This window comes from Chenopodium album, chromosome 1, assembly GCF_948465745.1.
Source record: "Chenopodium album chromosome 1, dcCheAlbu1.1, whole genome shotgun sequence".
Lineage (NCBI taxonomy): Eukaryota > Viridiplantae > Streptophyta > Magnoliopsida > Caryophyllales > Amaranthaceae > Chenopodium > Chenopodium album.
In genome coordinates, this window is record NC_137834.1 from 23,794,698 (window position 1) to 23,820,722 (window position 26,025).

A 26,025-nucleotide genomic window follows, 5' to 3' on the forward strand; every position below is an offset into this window, starting at 1 on the left:
GTTGTGGTGCATTTGGGTGACAGAGTCGCGATTCAGCATTCTACGGAGTTTTTCGTAGTTCCGCGACGTCCTCCATCTCATATGATTGATCAGGAGGCTGTTCGGACTCTCATGGAGATCTGCGGCTGGCAGAGACATTTTAATCCGTCCTAGTATTATGCTAGGAAGCTCTTGCCGCGATTGGCTCCATCGCCCTATGTATAAGAGGAGGAGGAGGTATGCTTTATTTCCTTGATTTGTTTCTCTTTCGGTAGCCGTAAATGACCTTAACTGTTAGAGTTTGATTTTGCAGGAAGCGGATGTTGCGGAATTTGTACCTCCGCCTATGTCCATCACCTACCAGGGGTCGTTTGAACCCGTAGAGGAGATGACTCCTCCAAGGAATGGCGTCAAGTGGAGAGATCGATTCCCCGCGGTCAGACTTTGGTAAGCTATCTCTGATTCTTTCTTATATGCACTTTTTTCGACTGCTTTTAACCTCTTTTACTTTTGCAGTTTTCTCGCGAGGTGGTGACGAGGATGGCGAGGGCTATAGACGCCTTCCACTACTAGCTTGTGAGGCTGAGCCACCAGGTGTCATGTCGTCGTGACAGCGATGTGGCAGGGGTATGTCTCTTTGTTTGCACTTGATTATTTTAGTTTTTTTTTTTCTTTTTTCTCTGTATTTAACTTGGCTTAATTTTCTGTTTCAGCCTGTCCCTTTGATGCGTACTCGCACGAGACCCAGGGGGTAGGAGAGAGAGGTCTGGCTTTGGATCGAGACGTCGCCGCACCTCGGCTAAGGATCAAGGCGGACGAGAAGGGCCGGACCGCACTGTCGTCATAGAGGGTTCAGATTTCTCTATTGAGGAGGAGGTGAGGCAGTCCCATGGTCAGGATATTTCGGTGTCGATTCCTTTCACGGCTGGTGGAGCGTACGAGGCTGGCTCGTCGTCGCAGCAACCGCCTTATTAGGAGCCTCAGCAGGGTGACCCCGGGTGGACTGGCCTACTCTTTCTTTTCCTCCGACTGGAGAGGCTGATGCTGGCGGGAGGTAACTCCCCAGACTTAACGATTTTACAACACATTCGGGATTCGTCCTCCAGGATCATAGATGTACCTGTATTCATTTTCTATTTTACATGTATAGGACTTTGCTATGACACTCATATTTGTATATACATACTTTTATTATTATGTCTATTCTAATTTTTTGCATTTTACTTTTTTATTTTATGTGCATGTGAGTGTGTGAAAAGATTGTGACAAATTTTTGCTAAAAAATTTCTGTCATTTTTATTACTAAATGGAGGGTATCCGACTTTCTCCCCCAAAAAGAAAAAATGAAAAAATAAAATGAACTTTGATAAGCTTAATTAATTAAACTTAAGAATAATCAATGTAGGATATGTATGTTGCCAAAAATAGAGTTGGATAAGGCTTTTGAGAGGAACAAAACTGTAAAGTCATAGTTCAAATCGAATCAATGTTGATGAAACGCGGCTAGTATAGCGCGTGATGTTGACGTAGACAAGAGCAGGCTATCGCAACGCCATAGCTCTATCGCAGTGCGATAGGCCTGTCGCGATAGCCTTATCGCGACGCGATAATTTTATTTTCCCGAATCCGTTCAAGATTCGGTTTGCGTCAATCCATGTTTATAAATAGCCCCCAAATTTGCCGATTTTAGCATAATTCGAGCAGATTAAAAATACTTAGCTTATTAGTTTTCAATCAAATAGTCATGGCTAAGACTTTTAGTGACTTTACTCGTGAGTAGTGCCGGTCTTTGACTGCTAAGGAGAGGAAAGAGCTTGACTTTTTTTACTTAGGGGGCTTATATGGTATTAAGGGGGTAGATCTTGATATAGATTTTACTCATACTACCTTAGAATATAAGGATTCAAATACCCATTGCTTTAGACTAGGTTATGATGAAATTTTCCCTTAACCGGAAGAATTTGGTGTCATTCTTGGCTTTCCTTCTTTAGATCTTGCGGTAATTCCTAAGGTGAGCGAATATTATTATAAATATTTTGAGCGTTTCCTCAACCTTAGGGATAGGGACTTGAAGGATATAGTGCATGGTAATGCGATCAATTTAAAAGAAGTTGCTCGTTTTTATTTTGATAGACCACGATCCGAGTCTTTTCATGTTTAATTTATAAGAGAAGGGCTTTCCTCTTTTGCATGTTTAGTCAATATCTCCTTACTAGTGGAAACATTCATGAGGGTCAAGCAATTTTGGTATCTGTCATGGAGCAAGTTGACTCAGGGAGAAATCTTATGTCGTTAATTGTAAGAGGAACAATGCTTAGTTTGGATGAACTAAAGAAGGGCCCTAAAGCACCTCTTCGAGGTTCTCCAATTCTATTAGAGGTAGAAAATCAATGCTTTTAATTACAAAAATAAAAAATATTTAATTTTGTATAGTAATACTAATTATTTATATTGAATTTTTGCAGATTTGGCTAATGGAAATGCTTGAATTAATTAGCCCTCCTGACAACATTGAAAAGTATACACCAAATTGTTTTGTAAGAAGAATGAAACGTTTTTCCATAATGATGGGTCGTCGGGAGTGGAGTAGGGTATTTGAAACTCGCGACTTCTCCATTAAATGGGTTGTTCCTTGGCGGAAAATTGAGAAGATGATTGGCTCCAATACTCAACCCTCTTGCCATCTTCCAAGCTTGTCCAAGTTGACTTTCTACTATCCTTGCAGAGTAAGGAGACAATATGGCCTTGCTCAAACCATTCCTTCCGGGGATCTTCGTCTTCCTTATGAATTTCCTATTTCTCAAGATGTAGAAAAGTTTGACAATTATTGGTGTGTTAGACCTTTGTGGGAAGTTGTTTCGTATAAAGTTTCTCCTCCTTTGTCTAGAGATGTGAAACAGTGGCTACTTGGTAGATCTCAAAAGGACAAGAGCAAAGTTCAAAACATGGACAAAACTAACGTTAAAGATCGCTTAGGAGATAAGAAAATTCCTCCTAAAGATCGCCTAGGTGCAAGAGTTGAATTCAAGACTCCTATTATGCCTAAGAAAAAAAGTGTTGCAAAAAACAAAGAGAAAAAGGAAAACTGACTCCACAGAAAAGAAAGTATGGTTTGAAAAGAAGCATGGTGTGATGGCTAAAGGAGAAACTATCTTTACAAAAATTGTATGCAAATCATTTAAGGGATCCCTATTGGTGCAAGAGATGGATGATGAAGAGGAAGCACACAAAATTTGGAAGAGGGCTAGAAAAGAGAAGCCCGATTAGAGCATTGCTTACTTTAAATTTATTAGACATTTATTTATTTTCAAGTCAATTTTATTTTTATACTTTTCACTTTCATCAATAATGTAATTTTATCTTATTAATTATTAATGCAAATTTTCAGCTATTGAAATTAAATTAACTCTTCTATATTGAAAATAAAAATTTATTTTATTAAAGCAATAAAAACGACTTGAATAAATTACGCAAAAAATTCAAGTACGGAAGTCAAAAATTCCTGAAATACACTGAAATTTGCCCAGATCAACGATGCTGGAATTCTGAACCTATTGTGGCGCGACAGTGGTGTCTCGGCCTGATAACTCTGTCGCGACGCGCTAGTCTTGATTTTCGTGCGTCGTTCTTTCTGCTTTGGCGAATTGATGCCCGAGTAACTAAGCAGCATCTATCCAAGGTTGTGAATTAACAAGGTAATAAAGCAATAGAATTTGAGATTTTCAGGACAATTGGGAAAATCACGCAGATTGCAAAATCCTTTAAACTGGATTGAATTTAAGTCCATGTTGCGCATACACAAATGATTTTAGGCTAGGTTTCGCAAATCTGGACTCTTGTTCTGAAAAAGTAACAGCTAAGCTTCAATAAAGAAATTTCAGTACTTCTATCTTGAGAACAAAGAGATAACAATCAATCTATAAAGTCAATGTTAACCAAAGTTGCTAAGAGGACATAAATACAGGTATATGGGAGCAAGATTAACTATGGTGGCTCAACAAGGTCATTCAGCTTTTTTTACTATCACAAAACATCTTTTAACACCGTCAAGCATTGCAAGATAACACAAGTGCATCACACTGACTGAATCACAACTTTACGATTAGTCTCTAACGATAAAGGGCAAGTAGGCTTCGAATCTTTATTCAATAGTCAGTCATATCTTTATTCAGTACAGGAGTGTTTACAACTCTACATACATGCATTAGTGGCTTTCATCCCGGCATAGTTTGTCAAAGTGCAAAATAGAATAAGTAGTAACTACATTGCCGGAACCAAGTGTAGTAGGTATTGTACCTGATTTTCAAGCATCAAACACTCCGTCAGACTTGTGGCTGAATTCAATCAGCAAAGTGCGAATTTCCATTGGACCGAGTTCTACAATCAGCTCTGCAGGATCGATTGGTCCACCCCTTGTCACTTTGGATGCCTGAGCAGAAGAACCCTGAGACTTCCACACCAGTCTCTTCTTCTCCATTTCTTCGCGCTCTTGATTTGCTGAAAGGTTTGTCTCCATTACTTTGCCAATCTGAAACAATTAACAGAAGACAAAATTTATGATTGCCTATATAGATGGGGAAAAGCCAGACCCAACAGTGAGGACATTGCATCTACCTTCTTCAATGGGAAAAGTCTTTTCAATTCTACATTTGCTTTACTTGAAAGATCCTTGTCTTCTCCAACCTTAATTGCAGCAAGCAAGGAAATAAGGATGGCAAAATACAATCATCAATCAATCAATTACATACTACTAAAAGCGAATCAAAGGGGACACTTGGCAATATATTATTTAAAAAAATTCCCGCCAAAATTACTTTCTAAAAAAATTGTTATATAAAAATCTAAAGTAAACTTCCTAAAATATCAACTTGCACTTTATAACTATTACATATTTAAATATATTTTTATCACATGTTTGAAGAGTTTTAATACAAAGTATATTTCATGTATTTTAATACCTGGTCCATCGATTCACTATTTTTTATATAATTATTACTCCGTATATTATATTTTTTTTATACTATAATTATTCAAAACGGGGTTTAACCTAGTGATTCCTATAGCCCAAGGAAGTACTAAGCAATACCCAGAGTGTATTTGCAAATACGGATCATGAGCTATGTTACTCGGACACTTCATTTCACCTCACGTACCGATGTCGAACCCTCGACACTCGAACTTTCGTATGACACCCAGACACTTCAATTTTAGTTCAAAATCATGGCATTTTTTTCACAAAATAGCCGAGTCGGACACTTGGACACCCCATGTTGGACATGGGTACCCGAGTCCAAGTAACATAGATCATGAGTTTATAGCATTTTTGTATACAATGCCCTTTTTTCAACATAAATGCAATATAATATACCAACAAGTAGATAGCACTATTAGATGGTTTAATGATATTATTACCATTTAATTATTTAAAGATACATATATTTCTCTTGGTCCTAGATTAAATAAACTAAAAATAACATCGACTAAAATATAAGAGAGTAGTATTAAAATCAACTTATATTATTCACGAAAAAAATCTATTACACTTAAATCATTTTTAACTTTTATTATTCACGAAAAAAATCTATTAAAGATACATATATTTCTCTTGGTCCTAGATTAAATAAACTAAAAATAATATCGACTAAAATATAAGAGAGTAATATTAAAATCAATTTATATTATTCACGAAAAAAATCTATTACACTTAATGCATTTTGACATTTGCTACCACTTAAATGACCATATTTGACATTTCCTACCTCTTTAATTTTTTATTTTATCTTACTACCACCCAAATCCCAAAATTATAGAGATCACTACCCGTTGCCTTATGTCATTATTTCCATTAGTGGGGCCCGTCCACACACCACTGCCACCGCTCCATCCCCAACCACCTCACTGTCCAGCCACCGCTCCATCTTCAGCCACCCTCACTTTCACCGTCCAACCTCCCTTTCCCGCATCAACGCTGCCTCGAAACCAAACTGCCACCCCCTCCCTGCGCTGGCACCCAAAAGATCCCCTGGCGTCGACGACCCCACCCCACTCCCTTTCCCCCGTCAACGCTGCCCGAAACCACTATAAACGGGTAAAAATGAAACACCAAAACCTATTTAGGGTGGTTTTAACAAAACCCCCGCCCCTACACCACCCATTCCCCCTTTCCCCTAACCGAAAATGGCCCCCCTCTTTCCCCCACCTTAAATCGACCCCCTCCCCCCCCCCCCCCAATAAAAAAATAAAGGCACCCCTACCCCAAACCCATTCCCCGAAACCACCCTAAACGGGTTTTAGGGTTTTGTTTTCACCGGGGTGGTTTCGGGCAACGTGGGCAGGGGATATGGAGGAGGTGGGGTTGGTCATCGTTAGGGGAACGTTTGGGAGCCAGCTCGAGTGACGGAAGCCTACATGGGGAAAGGGGACGGCTACGGGGAGGTGGAGGTGGCTGGGAATTTTTTTAAAGGTTTTTTTTTTTATAAATGAATTAAATTATTATTTAATGAAATAATGGGCTCCATTTAACGGAATACTAACGGATTCTGTTTAGTAATAGCAATAACTATAATTTTGGGATTTGGGTGGTAGTACGATAAAATAAAAAATTAAACAGGTAGCAAATGTCAAACATGGTTATTTAAGTGGTAGCAAATGTCAAAATTTCCTTACACTTAATTATAATTGAATAGTGAGTTAAATTAGGGTAAAAATCTCCATTGTCTTTACATTTCCATAATATTTAATCGTCTTTAAAAAAAAAATAGCATACAAATCATGAATTAAAAAACATGGAAGTCATTGACTTAATTTAGAGAGAAATGAATTCAATTTATAATTGATCTTGAAATTAGTGAAAGATTTGCATTCATACTTTGTTTAAGAAAGATTTGCATTCATACCATGTTTAACATGCTACATTAAAAAGGAATGTCAAGTGTCTAATTGTAAGGGAAGGTTAGCATACAACCTTAAATGTTAACTTTATCCTTAGTCAGAGTTTTAAGTTTATATACTACATACTTATTTAAATAACTAAATATATTAGTAATTTTAAAATAATTTTGAAGGAGTGAAGGACCGGTAAAGAGAAGGTGTCACCCTAAAATGTCAATCATATCCTTAGGCCATGTTTGGTAATTGGCTTTTTAATGGCTTTTTGCTTAGCTTTTGGCTTTTTTAGGTGGTCAAACAGCCAAAAAATGTGTTTGGTAATTGGCTTTTTAGTCAGCGAAAAAGCTGCCTTTTAAGCCAAAATGAAAAAGCTGCTTTGAGTAGCTTTTTTGTTGGCTTTTGGCTTGTTGGCTTACAAATTATCTAATAAACAGCCAACAACCAACAATTAATTTACCAAACACTTTTATAAACAGCCAGCTTAAACAGCCAATTTCAAAAGACATTATAAACAACTAAACATTCCAGCTAGTCAAACAAGTCAAGTAAACCAGCCAACAGCCATTTGCCTTAACAAGGCCTTCTTCGAACCTTGTTGCACATGGGGTCTTGCTTGTCAGATCATCCGACCGACACTTTGACGCGACATGACACCCAAATAGATAATGGATACCTAAGTTATGACGGTGACATGCCTATTGAATAGTTGGCTAAACTCTTCCTTTCAATACAATACAATTGTCCAATTAACGTTCTTGCAGTCAGCCTACTCAATAGTTGGCTAAAGTCTAAAGTCTTTATTGAAAAAAATTAGAAAATCATAATCCCTATGTTCCAAAATATATGCATCAATTGATTTTTTACAATTTTCAAATATATAATGTATCACTTTCACCATAAATTCTTTACTTATTTATAAAACCAAATATTAATATATATGATATTTTTAGGTTCATCTTAATGTATATTTTCAATATGTCAATTTCATAAGTTTCACTACTAAGGGCATGTTCTCATAAGTTTCAGCTGAGATGAGATGAGATATCAAGCCCTGAGAACAGGCCCTAAATACTTAGAGATATCGATGATTAAACTTGTGCATTGACAAGTGTGGCAGTTAAATTGATGTATTCATTTTGGAATGGATGGAGTACTTTAAAATAAATATCAAGAAAAAAAAAAAAGCCAATAGCATACCTCATATAGATGTGCTAATCGCAGCAAGATATTTCCATCATCAAGCTCCTGTTCATTTCAAAAGGAGTATAAGAATGGAAATTGCTAAAATAATTAGTAAGCTAGTTCAAGCCTCTGAGGTTATTAATAAGTGTTAAATTTGTGATGGCCAACATTGCAGAACTTATCATGATATGATATGTCTATTACCTGAAGAGTTATCATAGCAACATTTTCAGGTAAACTATACGAAGAATCCATTCCTGAAAATGTGGGTATGTGAGTATTTAACCAGTTATCATCATCCTGCACAGAAGACAATTATAATGATAAGAATAGCATATTGTTATTACTCATAGTAGCTACTAAAAGCTCCAATTTCTCTCACCTGCTCACTAAAGGCCAAGAGAAGTGGAGAGTACAGCTGCTGTCCAAACGAACGTCTCCATTTAGCACCCTCTCCTAAACGGTCAATTTTGAAATAAAATTTTCCTTGGGCCTGAAAAATGATGCAGCGCTCATATTCAGTCAATCAATCAATTAAAGTCTTAATCCCATAAGTGAGGTCGGCTGCATGAACCAAAAGTGATTATTCTATATAGTCATCCGCAAAAATCTTCCTCCTCCATCCCTTACGATCAAATACCTCATTCTTATGCAAATCCATATGCTACATATCCTTCCTAAGTCCTTAAAACCAAATCATTTTCGGTCTTCCCCTACCTTGTTTAACCTCTCCATGATCCCACTGTTCCACTCTTCAGTAAACATGTTGAAATTTCCAACCAAGTCATGCGCTTATAGTAAACATGTTGAATTTAAATGCAAATATTATTTTTATTTTCCTAAACTATGTAAAGGGTTAAATTTAGAAGTGAACAGGCAGTTGCAAGCCTACAACTTTAGTTGAAACTTCTTCTGTTAAGCATTGAGGCCAAGTGCATTGCCTTACCTTAGGTTCCTCTACTAAAATCCCTTGGATCCGAGAGGCATGTAGGATATGAAAATTCAAGTATCCATTTACTCCGCCTAGGCCCAAAACCCATAAGATCCACTGCCCAATCAAGTAAACCCAACTAAGCCTTGTAGGCCTCTTACTATCCATCTTAAACTCTTAAAGATACCACTTTAAAAACTAACAAGTCATTGGCCACTTTGCCTAAGATATGTCTATACTTAACAAAAGCACTTTGGAGGCTAGACCACCATGATTTTTTATGGAAGAAAACCAGTAACCCCATTTTTTGAAAAACAGAAATATCACTTTGCCATAAATGTATGCAATCTAGTAAGAAGAGACTCTTGGCCTTCAGTCTTTAACCTTTATACACTATAAAAGATCGATTACATACTCTAACAAAGACCTAACATACATGTTGAAAATAAATGATAACATACTCTCACATGCACACACATCTTAATACACCTAAATAAAGTCATTCACCACATTCAAGCACCCTGCACTCCTATAACAAGGATAAAGTAATTCCATCAGTACATTGGACAAACCACATTTCATACAAAAAAGCGCATAATTGCAACTTTAAAAGGCTTCTCTATTTAATAAATACAAAGGCCCTCGTAGAAAGACATTCTTCAATGTTAATTTCCTGATCCCTAAGGCATCCCTGTAGTAAAAAGATACAAACCCATGTAAAGATAGATTTGATTGTATTAGTAATCCAGTGAGGAAAAAAAGAGAGGGGGAAGGGGGCATAATACTTCCTTATCTCTACTGGAAAACTTCAGAATCCAGCACTAACAACTCAAAACCATGGCCCTAATACCATTGATCAGCACTGAGCTCTCTTCATCAAATTCAGGCGTATAAGATTTTTGTCATATTTGCCTGGAAAATGTGTTGAAAATACTGCTCTATGAACGAAATGTATTCTTAAAGGCTAAAACTTGGAAGCAAGAATAAGTTACAGCAAAGGTGTAAGTTCACGACCATACCTAGGGTATACATTCAATTTTATGGGATAGATTACTCACAATTAAGCCCATGCACTTGTCTTGAGCACAAACTGTTTCATTTAGGGCCTCTGCAACACCTCTACCGTCATCTTTGAGCAAGCGTCTACAGAAGAACAAATATGTATAATAACATGCATAGTAAAACGGAAAAACTAAGAAAATTTATTCATAAATCAGTAATTTTATACCTGTGAAGCATAAGCTCTATTTGACCATCCAATATGCTAGACCCTCCAACAGATCTATCCACCAACACGGAGAACTCATTGGTATTATCATGCAAATATATTCCAAGATTAATCTGAAAGAAGCATCAGAAACAATAGTGTGAATTCAAAAATATATGATAAAAGCTAATCATGTGACCAGGCTACATATCATTACACATATTCCATATTGTTACTCACCTTTTTATGAAGTAAATATGATGATATTTAATTTAACCAAGCCTAACATGTTACGTGGCAAAAGCTTTGGAAAGATACCCTATATGGGGAAACATTATATTGGGTTAAGATTAGGCTTAGAGTAAAGAGATTAAGGGCAAAATATACAATGTAAAAAATAGGTGGGTGGGTGTGAGTCCTAACACAAAGTAGAGAAAAAAAAAGTATCTAGGAGTCAAATATTAACTTTGAGTTGGGAGTAGTTGGGACATCCTGTCTTGGTGAATATTATTAACCCTGAACTGGAACAGAGATAGTATTTTTTTTCACATCAAAATAAAGGAAATATTTTTTATTCCCTTTCGTTTGCCCCAAACCAATGGTGCTAACAATAGGACAAAGGGAGTAAAAGCTGCTGTAGTAACAAAATTGAACACTACAGTATGGTTGCAATCACGATAACGGTTACAAAACCACTTAACAGGCCATGTGCACAGTTTGTGGCTTTCACGGCCTAAAATTAAAGACTTAAAGTCAATAATCAATACCCTGAATACCACTCAGGTTCCACATATGCACTACTCCCATTGGTACAACTCTTGTAAATACAGAAAAGGAATGGATATTTGATACATAACAAAAAAAAAGGTTAAATCATCACTCTTGTCAGCAGAATGAGAATTAATCAAACACGGATTAGTTGAATTAAGAACGTACAGGATAATAGTTTCCAGCAACTGGTTGATTTACTTGCAGATTCCAATCTGATCTATAATCACGAATCTGTAAAGCAATAAAGTGATTACTATACTGCAGAAGTATTCGAAGGAAAAATGTTTTTTGTACAAAATGGCTCGTTACTACATACTGTACAAAAGTAAATTTGTACCCTTTCAATAAAATCACGTCCATTTGAATCAGTGTAGAATGTTTTATTTGAATGCATGCCTGTAGACAATTTAGCCACAACTTCTTTTCCAAACCCATCTTCAACAGGTATAGGTCCAACCTGACTCACAGGGAATCGACAAAATAATATGAGCTATATTGATGAAGTGAAATGTAAGAAGCCTTGATCTCTGTTAAATTTATATAAAAATGGGTAAATAGGTTGGAGTAAAATTTGTATAAGCTTCTACTAGCCATCCAGAAAATCCAATAATAAAGCAGTTGTTGTTTAAGCTTACCGTGTATTCAACTTCAACATACTCCTTATTCTTGTAAACTCTTGTGATCTAAAGACATATTTCAGAGAGCACTAATTAGCATAGCTGAAGAGGATTTAGTAGGGGGGATTTTGTTTGGGGGGGGGGGGGGGGGGGTTACCGTGTAATTATCTAACAAAATGTAGCAGCTTATGACATGATTCCACAAGAGCTTCAAGTGACAATATATTTGCCAATTCAAAGGATTGATCAAGAGAAACAAGTAAAATAGTACCCCCCCCCCCCCCCCCCCCCCCCCCCAAAAAAAAAAAAAAAAAAAGGGAGAAATGACTAGCCAACACTGTGTACAGTTATGTTCCCCTTAACTTATACTATTTACCAAAACCTCATATATGACAAGGATAAAAAAATATGCACCTAAAAATGGGGGTAATGGCCTAATGGGCCTTCTGTTATGATATTTTTATATCACAATTGCACCAGAAAACTCAGAGGATTTTCCAAAGTTGAAGGCCAGAAGATGAGATTCCATAAGTTAATGACATATGGTCAAAATGTTGGGGATTGGATTTGTCTCAATTCAATCATCAACAAATAAGAAAAATAGATGCAAAATATGAAAAATGTGCAAGGACTTGAGAAACAGGTATAATCTAGTATTGATAGATCAGTCATCAGTTTTGTAACCTAATCTATAACAAACTACCACAATTCGAGTGGAATATCCTCAAAGATACAGCCAAGCTATTACAATAATTTTCTCAATGCTCTCTCTCTCAACACAAGTGACAACATACTGGTGATTTCCCTCTCCCTTCAAATAACCTCATAGCTAATTACCTTATCACCCTTGTAACCGTTTTTCCTACTTTCACAGGGTGATGTCATTCATGCTATTATTTTTTGTTCTTCCATCTTGCATAAGTGAGTAGCACAGATTGCTGGACTTGATTATTTGCACAAAGACAGATACTTACCACTACTACGACATGGTGAGCCACATATTCAGATTAGGGACAGAGGGGAACATAGGGAAAACAGAGAATATAGTAGAAGTAAGTAAACAAATAAGGAGAAACAAAGAAGAAGAGTGCAAACAAGAGCCAGGACAGAAAGTAGGGGATAGAAATTATTATATAATAATCTCAATGTACAACGCCAATATGAGTGTATAATACAGTCAAGTACAAGCGCAATCTGTATAATATGAAAACATAAACAAAATTGTGCACATGGAAATGGAAATCAATTACACTGGGCCTGTTTAAAAATGCAATAGCTTGTATAGTAAAGTGCTTATAAAGGACCTTCTTACAACTTTAAGTTAGTTTGTAGCCTATTTCTGTTTATCAATAAGGCAACTTTGCTCTCAATCTTCTACTGCCAATACCCCAGATGATAATTCATGCAAGTAAAGAAATTTAGATAATCTGTACCCCCATTATGTGTCAACAATTGGAAAATTGGTTGATAAGGCCTTCATCAACTAATTGAGATGGTGAAGGGGTATAAAACTATATACCAAAGTTGAAAGTAGGACATTCCAGGGATAGAGGAAGTATTAAGTCTTTCTCCTTCACTACATTCACTTCTTAATCTTATAAAGGAACTCAATGTATAGTTATAATTTACAAAAAGCAACTGAGGGCTGTAGCAACAAGTTTATGCAAATTGAATGATTTCTGATACTGGCAAGTCACAAATGTGGCAGAACAAATTCAATTCACTAGTGTCACATTTAATTTCTGTCCCATTCAAGAGATTTCTGTCCCATTCAAGAGCTGCCAAGGCTCACATTGGTTTCAATAGAGACAGCATATAGAATACTACGATTCAAAGCACCTGAGATATCCATGAATTGATCTGTTGATGAACTTCGTCTATTAAAGGACCACGCATAACAGTTGATTGAATCTGCAAGTTGAAAAGCAGAGATTTATGAGTTGTTTTTAATGTGAGTAAATGAAAATCATGCAAGAACCATTCAGAACCTTTCCCTTAGATTGCATCACATATGTGCCATTTGGACGGAACACATAAGCCCCGGAAGCCTGCAATGGTAACCATGGATGGAATATTACTTTGAACAAGTATAAATCCACAAGTTACTCCTAAAGTCCAATTACAACTAAATGGGAGAAGCCGCAGAGCTTACCTGAGTATCTTTGTCAGTTCCGTTGAATCCTGGATAAAAACCATAGGACACTTCCACAGACTTCTTGTCCTAGAAATGAAAAGGTGAAGGATTTCAGAATTTAGCCAGGAAATATAACACATAAGCCAACAGAAAATGGCTAAATATGGGAGGACATGAAATGAACTTGAATGGTAAGTGTAGATAAAATTCAAATTAGGCAAAACAAGACAAGGCAACATAAAGATGTATGACCCATAATATGACTAGACTAACAACAGAGTATAATCTAACCCCACAAAAAAAAAATTATTACAGTAAAATATTTTTAATAAAATGAACAATATTCAGAAGCATATGCATACACAACACATAGGCACAGTGAAACACTCAACATACCAAGCTTTTCCGTTTATTATAATAAGTCAATTTTCCATTCTCCTCAGCGAGAGTAAATTTCAAAGTTTCCGAACCAATATCAAATTTCATATCCCCTTGAGAAGTGTAAATATGTGATTTTGTCATCTTAACACCTGCATTCAAGAGTTCACACCATAGGGGAAAAAAAAATAAACAAATATATTAGATTACCAGTGCACGATTGTGAAGTTATGACACACTTGTTTGGTAAGTATAAAGAAGCTACTCATGCCTTTAACACCAGTAACAGTGTAAGTGCTGAAACCAAGAGGTGGTACAGAAGCCGCAAATGCGAGCCAATACTTAGGTGCATCTCTTACAGTGATCCCCAAGTATGCTGCCACATGGAAGTTACTTATGCCCAATTGCACATCAGAAATGGGAAGAATTTGTGACTCTATCTCTCTTCCTTCGGAATCACGAACTACAACATCTTCATTCTTGACCTACACCAGGTGTTACCTTCTTAAATGGAACAGCTCAACCAAAACATAAATCCAGACTAGAACAGACAAAACTTTATAAGTGCTGTAGCAAAGAATTTAACGATAAATCCTTTCGATTGTTTGTAAATTCAAAATCAGTTTTAAAATACAAGTTGCTTCAGCATCCATAAAGCAGATGCATCCCAAGAAGATATTAAGATTGTTAACAATAAAGGTAAGAACGTAAGATGAGTATCACAAAGATAAAACCATACAGTCAAAAATTCAAGATTCAAGGGTTGATGCTAAAAAGTCAATTAAGGTGCAACTTACAGGAATACGAATAATATCTTCTCTCTTCCATCCAAGAGGATTATAGACTACCACAATCTTGCAAATTGACAAAGTGTACAGATGATATCGATCAGATCAAATGCAACAGTACAATATGATTAAATAAACAGATATTATGCATATGAAATGACGTCTTCTAGTACCAAATTTTTTCCATGAGAGAGATTGGTTTCTGATGCAGGACAGTAACTTATATTCATCAGTGGACACTGCAAAGAAGTATAAAAGGTCAGCTAAATGTACAATAATGTCGCACATAGTTAAGAGTGGGAAGGAATATATATAAATAAAATGTGAAGTTATATCTTTTACTGGATTCAGTTTACTAGGCTATGATATAGAACTTGCCATGTTAATTTTATAATGTATTTCCTATATATATATTCACTTATGTGTAACATATTAAAGAAAATGGAAGGAACAAGAAAAAAATAGCATCTTTTACCGAATTCAATTTCCTTAGATATGATATATTTTAGACATGATCTTAGAATTTGCAGTGTTAATTATGAGCATTTCCTAGCTTCTTTCAAATCTAAATTTCCACTCATGTCTGCCTATCTACGAATGGTGAAAGGAGAAAATTTATTATCTTTTGAATGGTTTACTTCCCTAAGCTAGCTATTTTAAAGACATGATCTTAGAAATTGTAGTGTTAGTTGTGAGTTGTACGCAGCTTCTTCAAATACTATAGGTCCTGCCTTTTTACTTACAAATGATACTGATTCTGATTATGATGAAAAAAATTCCTTTCCTCCTATGCATTGTGTACATCTTAAACAAAAACAGAAAGTAGACCCAGAATTCTCCACAGCTTATACTTTTCTATAGACTCAGTTAAACGCTGATGCCTGTAGATGTTTTCCCAAATTTACTTGTCTGTGCACTAACTAGGTCCAGACTTAGTAAGATAACTCGTTGAATACACCTTGGTGAAGTAGCCAGCTTGCCACTTCCCCATAGGTCATTATGACCAATTTACAAGGAATCCACAACCTTGTAAAACATTCATTCTGTTTTGAGGCTGTAATAGATATAGGCAAGCAATCAAAATAAAAATATAGGCAGACAGGAAAGGGTTTCATATGAGTTGCCTGCTGAAACTTGGTCGTTGGATTCTGACAACCAGTAGCAGGGGAAGATTGAGTCAAGCATCCAAATGATGATGCAACCACTGTCTCAGCCTACAGACAAAGAGAAACAAATGCATGAAGCTCGAAGTCCAACAGAACCAAGAACACAGAAAAGTGGTTGCAGAATAATACGCACCTCTTGATAACCGATTGAAAGTCTTTTTGCATAATCATTAGCTACATGCTGCTTTTCAGTACCAGTAACAGCATCATGGTGTTGAGCTATAGCTAAAGCATCTGCTAATGCATCATTATTTGGACCTGATTTACTCCTTCCTATAAAATATTCCAGTTGCCTTGCAGCCTGAAATTAAATTAACTATAGCTTTTTAAGTTAATTTAATTAGGTTAGAGGTCTAAATCTTCAAGCATCAGAAAAGTAAAAGACTGAACTATACCATATAGTAGCCACTCATCTCCCTAACATAACGCTTCAAAGTTGGTCTGCTAGTAAAGTATCCAGTCCAGTATGCATTAATTCTATCTGCATATCTGTGTAGAGAAATGATTATAATAATAATTACCTTGTGGGAAAACAATACTCTAGACAAGATCTATGTTAATCGGAAACGGATAAAATCGCAAAGTTCCATGTTGACACGGACACAGGACACGTGTCCGACCCTTCACTATGCACTCGGACACTTTCATTAAGAGTGGAGAGGAAAAAAGAGGAGATACATGAAAGAAAAATACATCTTGTTTAAAGACCACCATTGATATAGAGAAGAAGACTGTCATTTACTAGGAGAATTTTCTGTGGAAAGAATTAAAATAAAATAAAAATAGAAGTGAATGTAATGAAAAATTTGAAGTTTTTGTAATATAGTAAAATTTATATAAATTTAGGTGATGTATTGACGTGTCCCCGTACACGTGTCCAAATATCGGACAGAGTCCCTGTGTCCTAAAATTTTGGAACTTGTCGGATCGGACACTTGGACATGTGTTCGTGTCCGACACCCGTTCCCGAGTCCTTGAAACAATGGACAGGAATATAAAAGAATGATGAATTTTGGAGTATTGTCATTTTTGTTGAAGGATATGATGCGATTAGGAAAAAATAGTTCAATAACTAAAAATTAGAAAAAAATAATAGGAACATCCATCGACAAAAAAATCACCCTAAGATGATCATTTCGTGGCTATTCAGAAGAACCTCTGAATTCTGATGTTCTACTTACGGGAAGAAGTCAGCAGTTTTTGTTGGCCAGGATTCTTGAGCTGCATATTTTGCATCAGTATACATTGATGCGGTTGAGTAAAGTGCATTGACACGTCCATCCTGGAACCAGATCATAAAATCAGTGAACCAAGCCATGCGGGTCACTGGCATCATTACTCAAATATGGATCTCTAAATGACCAGAGAGGGATAACAAGCTGGGTATAATAACATCCAAACAATTATTTGTACAGGAGAGCAGTAAGGAGAAGAAAAGTTAGCAAATTTAGAATCAATAACAAATGAAGTGCATTTTATAACCACTGGTCAGCAACACTAAGAAAGGACTGATATTAAGGATCTGCAATTCTGCATAAGCAGTAAATAAAGATTAAAGAATCATCAACATCAATGACCTTACCAAATTGACATAATGAATCAGCTTGTCCATCTGCCGGAACCATGTATGAGCATATTGGTACTTGAAATCTGTTCCCATGGTCCACATAATATGATTTGTTCGAGTTACATTTGCCTGAAATATGGCAGATATTAACATTACCAACAACAAAACAAACTGGAAATCAGAACTGTTTCTAAATTACACTATACATCGAACTATTTGTTAGTCTTATTTCTTAATCTGTTTCACTTTTCTATGGGGGAGAGGGTGTTGTGTGAACCAATCACCAATAGGGCATTTAATGACAAAGGAATCTGACACTAATAAAACCTGAGATGTCAGGATGCACACAAAAAAAACAGCCCAAGAGCCTAACCCTTGCCAAGAATCAAGAGGGAAGTTTGATCAAAAAGTAGAAAAATGGTTTATAAAAACGATAGTAGAAGAGACACAAGTAGCACTAGAGTACTAGACACTATTTATATTAACATAAAAGGGAATTCTTTAAAATAACAAAGTTTGAAAAATATGCCAATCAGAATTAGAATGATTTTACAGGGTAGAGTAGACATATAATAGCTAAATAGCATGATGAAAATAAACAAATTCCACAATGTGTATAGACAAAAAGTAACTTAAATGAGCAAAATTTCTACTACATATTTAAAAAAATTTGTTAGTGCTCAGTTGATTTGTGCAAATGTTTCAGCTATGTTCACAAGAGTTGAAACAGCATGGAACTTGAGCTCATCTGAACTAAACCTAACATCTAAATTGGATTCAAACAAAGAAAAAGCAACTATCCAGGCAAAAAGCCCTAGCTTTAAAACATGTATAGAGACAACATATTATATGTGATCAAATTTTTAAGTGTGATTGCAGAAGCTGGTGCATGCTAGGAATTAGTTCAAAACAGAGAATTCAAAGCAATTAATCAGAGAATACATTAGCCCCAATGATAGATTGTATTGATGATCAGAGTACTCTCAATACAGCTCCCTTCTTTCGAAAGGAGGGAATTCTCTCCCTATGCTTTACTTGCAACTTTTCTGGATGCCCTTCTTCCATTACAACTCCTCTATTTATTACAAAATTCCCTCGTAACAAACTAACAAACTCAGATAACAAGAAATAACAAACTGTCTCTAAATAACTTAATTGCCATCCAAATTTTTTGCAAAAATCAGCTTTGAATTCTATTTCTACTAAACATTTATATCATACAACTTTTCCAGCTATGCAGTAAGCTATGAAACAAAACGCCAAGTATTCAGTAGTATAATTCCCTAGAAGATAATCAGGTTTGATTCCCAATGCAGTGTGTTTCAGTATGCGTTTTTGAGCTTCAACAGTATCAATACTGAAGTAGTAGTAGTAGATGCAGCATTCATTTAGACATAGACCAAAATGTTTAAATCAAGTAAAGGCATCAACATTTACCTGTGATATTGCAGCAGCAACAAAGGCATTCACTCGATCTTCAACGTTGTAGTCAAACAAGGTAGGGTCATCCTTTACAAGAAGGAAAGGTTCAAATACTTCCACATGAAATGGCCTTACATACTTTGAGTTACATAAGAGATAAGTGGTTACCTGGACAACTGGAGAATCATCATTAACTTCAAAATGAAAACCATCTGGAGGTTCATAGTTTCCTTGCCAAAAGGCACCAGTAAAGATCTAAAAGATGGGAAAAGAGCAGCCGTTCAGCACACACATAAAAGCATGTATTGAGTATACTAAAAGGAAAAAAAAAAAAAAATAAATAAAGAAAGAATGATATTTACCTGAGCAGTCGCCCCAAGACTCTTAGAGCCCTGCCAGACAACTTCAAGGCTCTTCTCAGCCATACGCTTCTCCCTGTCTTGGTAGTCTATTCTTGCAAAAAACAATGAATCAAATCCAACCTGCAGCATTGCAGAAGTGAATAAACATTCAATATTATGTGGTAAATAAAAATCTCTAACCCAAGTTTCACATAAAACTAAGCAGTGCATAATGAAAAGTAGTAAAGCTACAAGATATAACCAGACTTACCTCTGCTCCCAACAAATAAGCTTGTACAGCTGAATGTCCAAAGGGATCAATTTGCCAACCAACTCTCGGTATCACCCCAAATTCATTCTTAAGAAATTGGTGTCCAAGTGTTGTTTGATCGATCATGTCAATGTAGTGTGTCGCTGCCTCATCATGCATGACCATGCCCCCATTTCTGTAGGAGGTTAGGGAAAACCATGAAAAAAATCAAGAAGAACGGCATATATCTAATGGACATGTTATTAATTTATTAATGTCATCATGTCTGATTCCATTTCAAGTAATTGACTGCTACACTTACTCTTGCTTTAACATAGCTAAGTTTCCTCGACAAATAGTTCCCGCAAATAAAACGTTAATTAATACGGACAGAGTATATGTCACTGCTGAAAAAGGTTGTTAGGAAATAGATGAGGGTCGATTTATTTAGGTAATGTGTTTAATATGCGCGGATCATAGACAACAATATAAAATTATTTAAAAAAAAAAAAAAAAAAAACATAAATTTGATGAATAAAGTAAAAAACAGATGAGATGAACAAACAATTAAACATGGTTCAGTCAACATGACCTATGTCCACAAGGTAAGGGATAGGGTAAACAAGAGATATAATAAAGGAGATGCAATTCCCTCCATCTCACAAAATATCTCAGGTGGAGTAATCAATATGAGCATTACATTGTCCACCCATCATTTCCTTATATAACATAAAGAAACTCTGAATTATTCCTAAAGGAATAGCATTAGTAGCCATCATAAGCATACCAGAACTTAGGAAGTACAAATGTTTGTGCCTCTTCCTAAAGTTCGATAATTCTTCGTAAAACAGCCATAACTTTCTTGTTACTTATCGGAATTGGGCATATGACCTATCGTTGGAAAGCTCTTGAAACACGCTCTCACCTCCACCTTAAAACACTCAAGACCATTCTAGAATGAGAGATATGTGCATTTAAAGTCGTCCCTTCACCATTTCACCAGATTCCAAATGACAAATAAGAGACAGACAGTCATCTACTTCAAGCCACTTAATTGTATTTTCACTCACTAGCTGCAGAGGGTAAGGCTACCCAAAACAGGGGCCTTTTTATATACTCATATTAATTAAAGTGATCTTATTTTTCTTTTTTCTATTTTGATGGAGGAACAGTTTAGCAAAGAGCCATACATTAGGTATATGCCATAAACTTAATTTGAATTGGATTAGGAAGCTTAGTGTCACGGTCCGGGAGTTTGGACCCCGAAACGTGCGGCGCGCTCTTGCCTTTTGGCGGCAAGAACGCTAGCCTTGAGCGAAAGAGGGGCTTGTGAGCACAAAGCAACACAAGCGGGCAATTAAATCAAAGGAGCGCTTACGTCTATTTGGGAGACGGAGTGCGGGTGGTCGGGGCTTGTGACGACCGATACTTCAAGGCGGGCACAAGCGGGTCCAAACCACGAGTTCTTAGTGCATCAAGTTGGTTTGGAGGGGAGCTATTATGCAAGTAAGACACAATATCTATAAAGGTCTAACAACAAACAAGCATAAAAGCAAAGCAACACTTGGTAGAAGGCTTAAGATTTTATTAATCATTCACCCTCTAAAGAACTTTAAATAGCATACAATGAGAATCCCTAGTGAACACTAAACTGACAGTAACACAATAATGGAACTTCAAGCTAAGAAAACATAACCTAAACTCTAGGAGAGCATCTAAAGGGAAATAAGTACATCAAAAGGAGTTGGATTCTAACATCCTCCCCTACTTAAGTTGCCGACGACCTCGCCGACTTACAAAAGTTACAAACATAACTAGAAAATCCTAAACTATCTTGAGTCTCCGATGCGCCGTTGATGTGGCTGACTTATAGAATTTGTTGACTCTAGTCTAGTCTCTGGGTGTCTCTGGGCTCGTCGCTCCTCGCTTCGAACCGGGTGTCTGATTTTGAGTTTTGCGGGTGTGTATTTGGGATGTCGTGTCGTCGGCAATCTGTGCTTCATCTCTCGCTTCTGGGTGTCTCTAGTGCGAGCTTTGTTTCTTCGATGTCGCCTTTTTCTCTAGCTCCATTACTCGCATTGTTGATAGGTACCGGACTTCAGGTTCTAGGGAAGTCATTCGCATGGAGTACATCCCGTAGTATGGGTTGTTGTCTTTGCTGGTCTTTTTCTCCTCTGGGATCTCTTGCACGGACATAGATGACAATCTCTTTTGGATTTTGTCAAGCTCTTCTTTATGCTCGCACTCCCACCATTTGTGTGGGCCTCGACAAAGAATGCAGTTCGGCGGCTTGGTATTTGACGAGGACGCGCTGGCCTTAGAGTTTCCAGAGTTGTGGGAGCCGGTCGATGTAGATTTCTGCACATCACCTCCTCCACTTCTTCTCTGATAAGTATTAATGGTGTTGGACGATACTCGGGAGCCGATCTCTGCGCCCTCTGGAGAGCTTGGAGTCGGGCTATTGGAGCGTGTTGACGTCCCACTTGAATCATTCTCGGATTGCCGGCTTCTCCCAACTGAGTAGTCCATTAATCTCTCAGCAGCACACATTACAACATTACAGCAGCGAGGGTATCAATCTTCTGCCTTAAAACTTCTCGTTGCGCCCATTCCTTCAACCCATTGACAAAGTTGAACACTCAATCTTTCTCGTTCATGTCTGTGATGTCCAACATTATCGCCGAGTATTCTTTCAAATAGTCGTGAATGGAACCCTTCTGGCGGCACTCTATCAAATTCATCCGAGCAACAAATTTTGTGTTGTCGGGGTAGAATTGTTCTTTGAGTTCCCCTTAGAACTCCGCCCATGTATCAATTTTGATTCTTCCTGCTTCAATATCTACATGCTTGGTGCGCCACTAAAGCTTGGCATCTTCGGACAAGTACATGATGGCAGTATCCACCTTCTGATCGTCACTCAATTGACACACTCGGAAGTACTACTCCATGTCGAATAGGAAGTTATCTACTTCTTTAGCATCTCTAGCGCCACTGTAGTCGCGAGGTTTGGGCGGCTTGATCTTCGCCGCACCAACCCCATGTGCGTCTCTGCCCACAGTGCGCATTAAGGTAGCACATTTCTCAAGTGCTTCATCGGCGCACAATGACTTACATCTGGGACCATTCGTCCGCTTTCATCTCGAGTCAACCGAGTCTTTCCTCTATGAATTCCATCTTCGTGTAGCCCTCCTTGGTGCCTACATGGGTTGCTTGCGACGAGGTTTGGGCCTCGGCTTGATACTAATTGTCACGGTCCGGGAGTTTGGACCCCGAAACGTGCGGCGCGCTCTAGCCTTTTGGCGGCAAGAACGCTAGCCTTGAGCGAAAGAGGGGCTTGTGAGCACAAAGCAACACAAGCGGGCAATTAAATCAAAGGAGCACTTACGTCTATTTGGGCGACGGAGTGCGGGTGGTCTTGTGACGGTCGATACTTCAAGGCGGGCACAAGTGGGTCCGAACCACGAGTTCTTAGTGCGTCAAGTTGGTTTGGAGGGGAGTTATTATGCAAGTAAGACACAATATCTATAAAGGTCTAACAACAAACATGCATAAAAGCAAAGCAACACTTGGTAGAAAGCTTAAGATTTCATTAATCATTCACCCTCTAAAGAGCTTTAAATAGCATACAATGAGAATCCCTAGTGAACACTGACAGTAACACAATAATGGAACCTCAAGCTAAGAAAACATAACCTAAACTCTAGGAGAGCATCTAAAGGGAAATTAATACATCAAAAGGAGTTGGATTCTAACACTTAGGCACTAATGTGACTTTTACAATATAAGCCTAAAGTACAAACTGAGCACTATAGATATTATTTTCTTGAAAATATTTTACAATAATCCAGAATTTCTATTTTAAAAAAATAAATAAATAAATAAATAAAAATATATTACGGTTAGCTCAACAATTCTAAGACTTTAGATTAAATTCCTAATAAGACCAACTCCCTTTTCTCCAAGTTCACAAACCGTGCAGGATCACAAAGGTTGTCAAATTTTCATTATAAGATCATATGAATCAAATAAAATTCATCCTCTTCACTACGAAAAATCGCTAGACCATCTCTATGAAAAGGCTATATATTCTAGCAACATATGCAAGAAATATACCACAATGCAAGATCTATTAAAATAGATAATTACACTATTGCATTGGAAACTATGTAGGTTTTAAATAGCGCCAAATTTATAATTTAAGGAGTTTACAATTTGAAAATAAATGTCTTAAATTTTAATAAACTTTTATCAGCATATTCTAAGAAATATATAATGTATACTTAGATAATTAAATAGAACGGGTTTTTCACCATATACCCCTGAGTTTTTTGTTTATTCACCTGAACTTTTTAAAATTCATTATATACCTTCGAGTTTTCACAAAAATACACCATATACTCTTGATGACTAATGATTGCTAACTTTGTCAATTATTATGGTTAATTATGACCTGAAACTACCTTAAATACATTCCTCTACCTCCGAAATCACCCACGTTTCTTTATCCCACCCCCAAAACCAACCTAAATTTCTTTTTCTCGTCTTCAAAATCGATCATACGAATATGATTTTGGAGATTTGAAGTAGTTTGAGGGATTGGACAAAGGAGAGGAGTTGTTTTGGGGATGGAAGAAGAGATCTAAGGTGATGTCAATGCATAATTAATCAAGTTTCGCTCATCTTGTTGTCATTAGGGTATATGGTGAATTTTTATAATAACTCAAGGGTAGATAGTGAATTTAAAATTTTTCATAGATATATGGTGAATAAACAAGAAAAAAATAAGGGATATGCAGTGAAAAAACCGTAAATTGAAAATACCAATTCATACAATACACCATTTACATGGGATAAAAACCAATTTCCATAAAGCAACCAATTTTAGTAATCAATATTTGGCCATATTATTTTCAAAAATTGCAAAATGCCACAATATGGATGGGTGTCAAGATCACAGCGCCTTACAGACATAGCACAAAATTTGTTATGTGAGATTTGATAAGCAAATAATTATTTTTCAAACAGAAAATTCAAAGTACAAGGACAGCATAAAAAAATAATTTAAATAAATTTTATGTTCTTTCAAAAATGAGATGATTTTGTGAGATTTGTTTAAGTTGTTGTACACATCACAAAGCATTGATGAATGCCTTTGAAAAGCGTACTTCTCTTTAATACTATTCATAAAAAATCAGTTAAAAAATTTTGAATATGCTGTCTCCATAGTCTTTATCTTCATGCTAAAGGGTGAGGGTATCTCAAAATTCCAATAACTAAGATACATAATCTCTTTATTCTCTTAAGAATAAACTGGATTCAGTGATTCATTTTACTCCCATAGCGCGAATAGGAAATGATATATCCTCAACACAACAAATCCTCAAACTTATTACCAGCTAAACTCTAAGCACAATCAAGCATTTGTGCATCTAAATTGCAAAAATCATCAAATGTTAAAAGTATAGTATAATTACATGAATTCTAATTGACCAGATTTGACCAAACCCTTGACAATGTCTTGCATTCCCTCGCTCTGCTCTCTCCACCACCGCTCGAAAAACGCCTAAATTACAACAATACAAATCACTTCCATAATCAAAACAACACACATTTCTTATAAATCTTTTCAACATAACAAAAATTCGAAAACTCGCCTGCTCAACATATATGAACTTCCTATTCTTATCAGCCAATAACGCCGGAATCAACGAGTCTAGAATGTTCTGAACACATGCTCCCTGCACATTGTACCAAAATTCTCACAAAAATCATTCATAAAAATGAGAAATTAAACCACAAATAATTTCTCGCAAAATTGAATAATCAATTAAATAAATTAAACCTGAATAGAATTATTCGAGCCAACGTAGTATTGGTCTACAGTTTTCAACCAACCAGCATCGTCATGAGTGTGAGCAACTAAATGAACATTGAGCTTTTCCGGCACTATTTTCGCCGTCGTATTATACACCATGAACTTCGATTCTGCTACGATACTTGATAAAACTAGCACGAATGCAGCCAACAAGGGTGCCGCCATTAATGGAGGTTTTGAGAACTCCGCCATTGTTGAAACCTCCGGTTGAAGAAGAAGGTGAATGATTGTTATCTGGAAAAATAAGATTTTGAAAAGGATGATTATTAAGGTTGTACACTTGTACGCGACGTTTTGGGAAGTGGAAGTGTGAAGTGACGTCGTTTTCATGGGAATGGTAGGAAGAAGGACCACGTGGGGACGACTTCTTAAGCGTGCAGATTTATTTTCTACCAAGTGGACAGTGTTGAAATTGACATGTCAGGATTTTTTTAATTGTGTTTTAAGGTTTTTTTTGTGTTATGACAAATTTATTGACGGATAAGGTTTAATCAAGTTCGACTGTTCGAGTATATTTTTCCCTAAAATT

At 36.6% G+C, this 26,025-nt stretch overlaps 1 protein-coding gene across 1 annotated transcript; it reads right to left on the minus strand.

The window, feature by feature from the left end:
• Positions 1–3,728: 3,728 nt before the first annotated feature.
• Positions 3,729–25,756, minus strand: LOC145642732 (putative alpha-mannosidase At5g13980). Its single transcript, XM_081693911.1, has 29 exons — positions 25,464–25,756; positions 25,276–25,359; positions 25,096–25,184; positions 19,643–19,817; positions 19,393–19,512; positions 19,199–19,285; positions 19,046–19,117; positions 17,624–17,737; positions 17,223–17,323; positions 16,437–16,530; positions 16,175–16,342; positions 16,000–16,089; positions 15,049–15,114; positions 14,885–14,941; positions 14,359–14,572; positions 14,106–14,239; positions 13,728–13,796; positions 13,564–13,623; positions 13,415–13,486; positions 11,594–11,641; positions 11,296–11,415; positions 11,124–11,189; positions 10,209–10,321; positions 10,039–10,123; positions 8,432–8,542; positions 8,254–8,349; positions 8,065–8,112; positions 4,594–4,662; positions 3,729–4,507 (listed from the first exon to the last, which is right to left on the minus strand). The coding sequence occupies exons 1-29, from the start codon at positions 25,686–25,688 to the stop codon at positions 4,283–4,285; spliced, it is 3,072 nt and encodes a 1,023-aa protein (XP_081550037.1). The 5' UTR covers positions 25,689–25,756; the 3' UTR covers positions 3,729–4,282.
• Between the last annotated feature and the right edge of the window lie 269 nt (positions 25,757–26,025).

Excerpts from the sequence above, each read along its gene's own strand:
- LOC145642732 (XM_081693911.1), bottom strand. The coding sequence starts at position 25,688 with ATGGCGGAGTTCTCAAAACCTCCATTAATGGCGGCACCCTTGTTGGCT. Across the intron at positions 19,286-19,392 it reads GTCTTGGGGCGACTGCTCAG|ATCTTTACTGGTGCCTTTTG; the intron begins GTAAATATCATT and ends CCCATCTTTTAG. Across the intron at positions 10,322-11,123 it reads TTGCTGGAAACTATTATCCT|ATTAATCTTGGAATATATTT; the intron begins GTACGTTCTTAA and ends TGCTTCTTTCAG.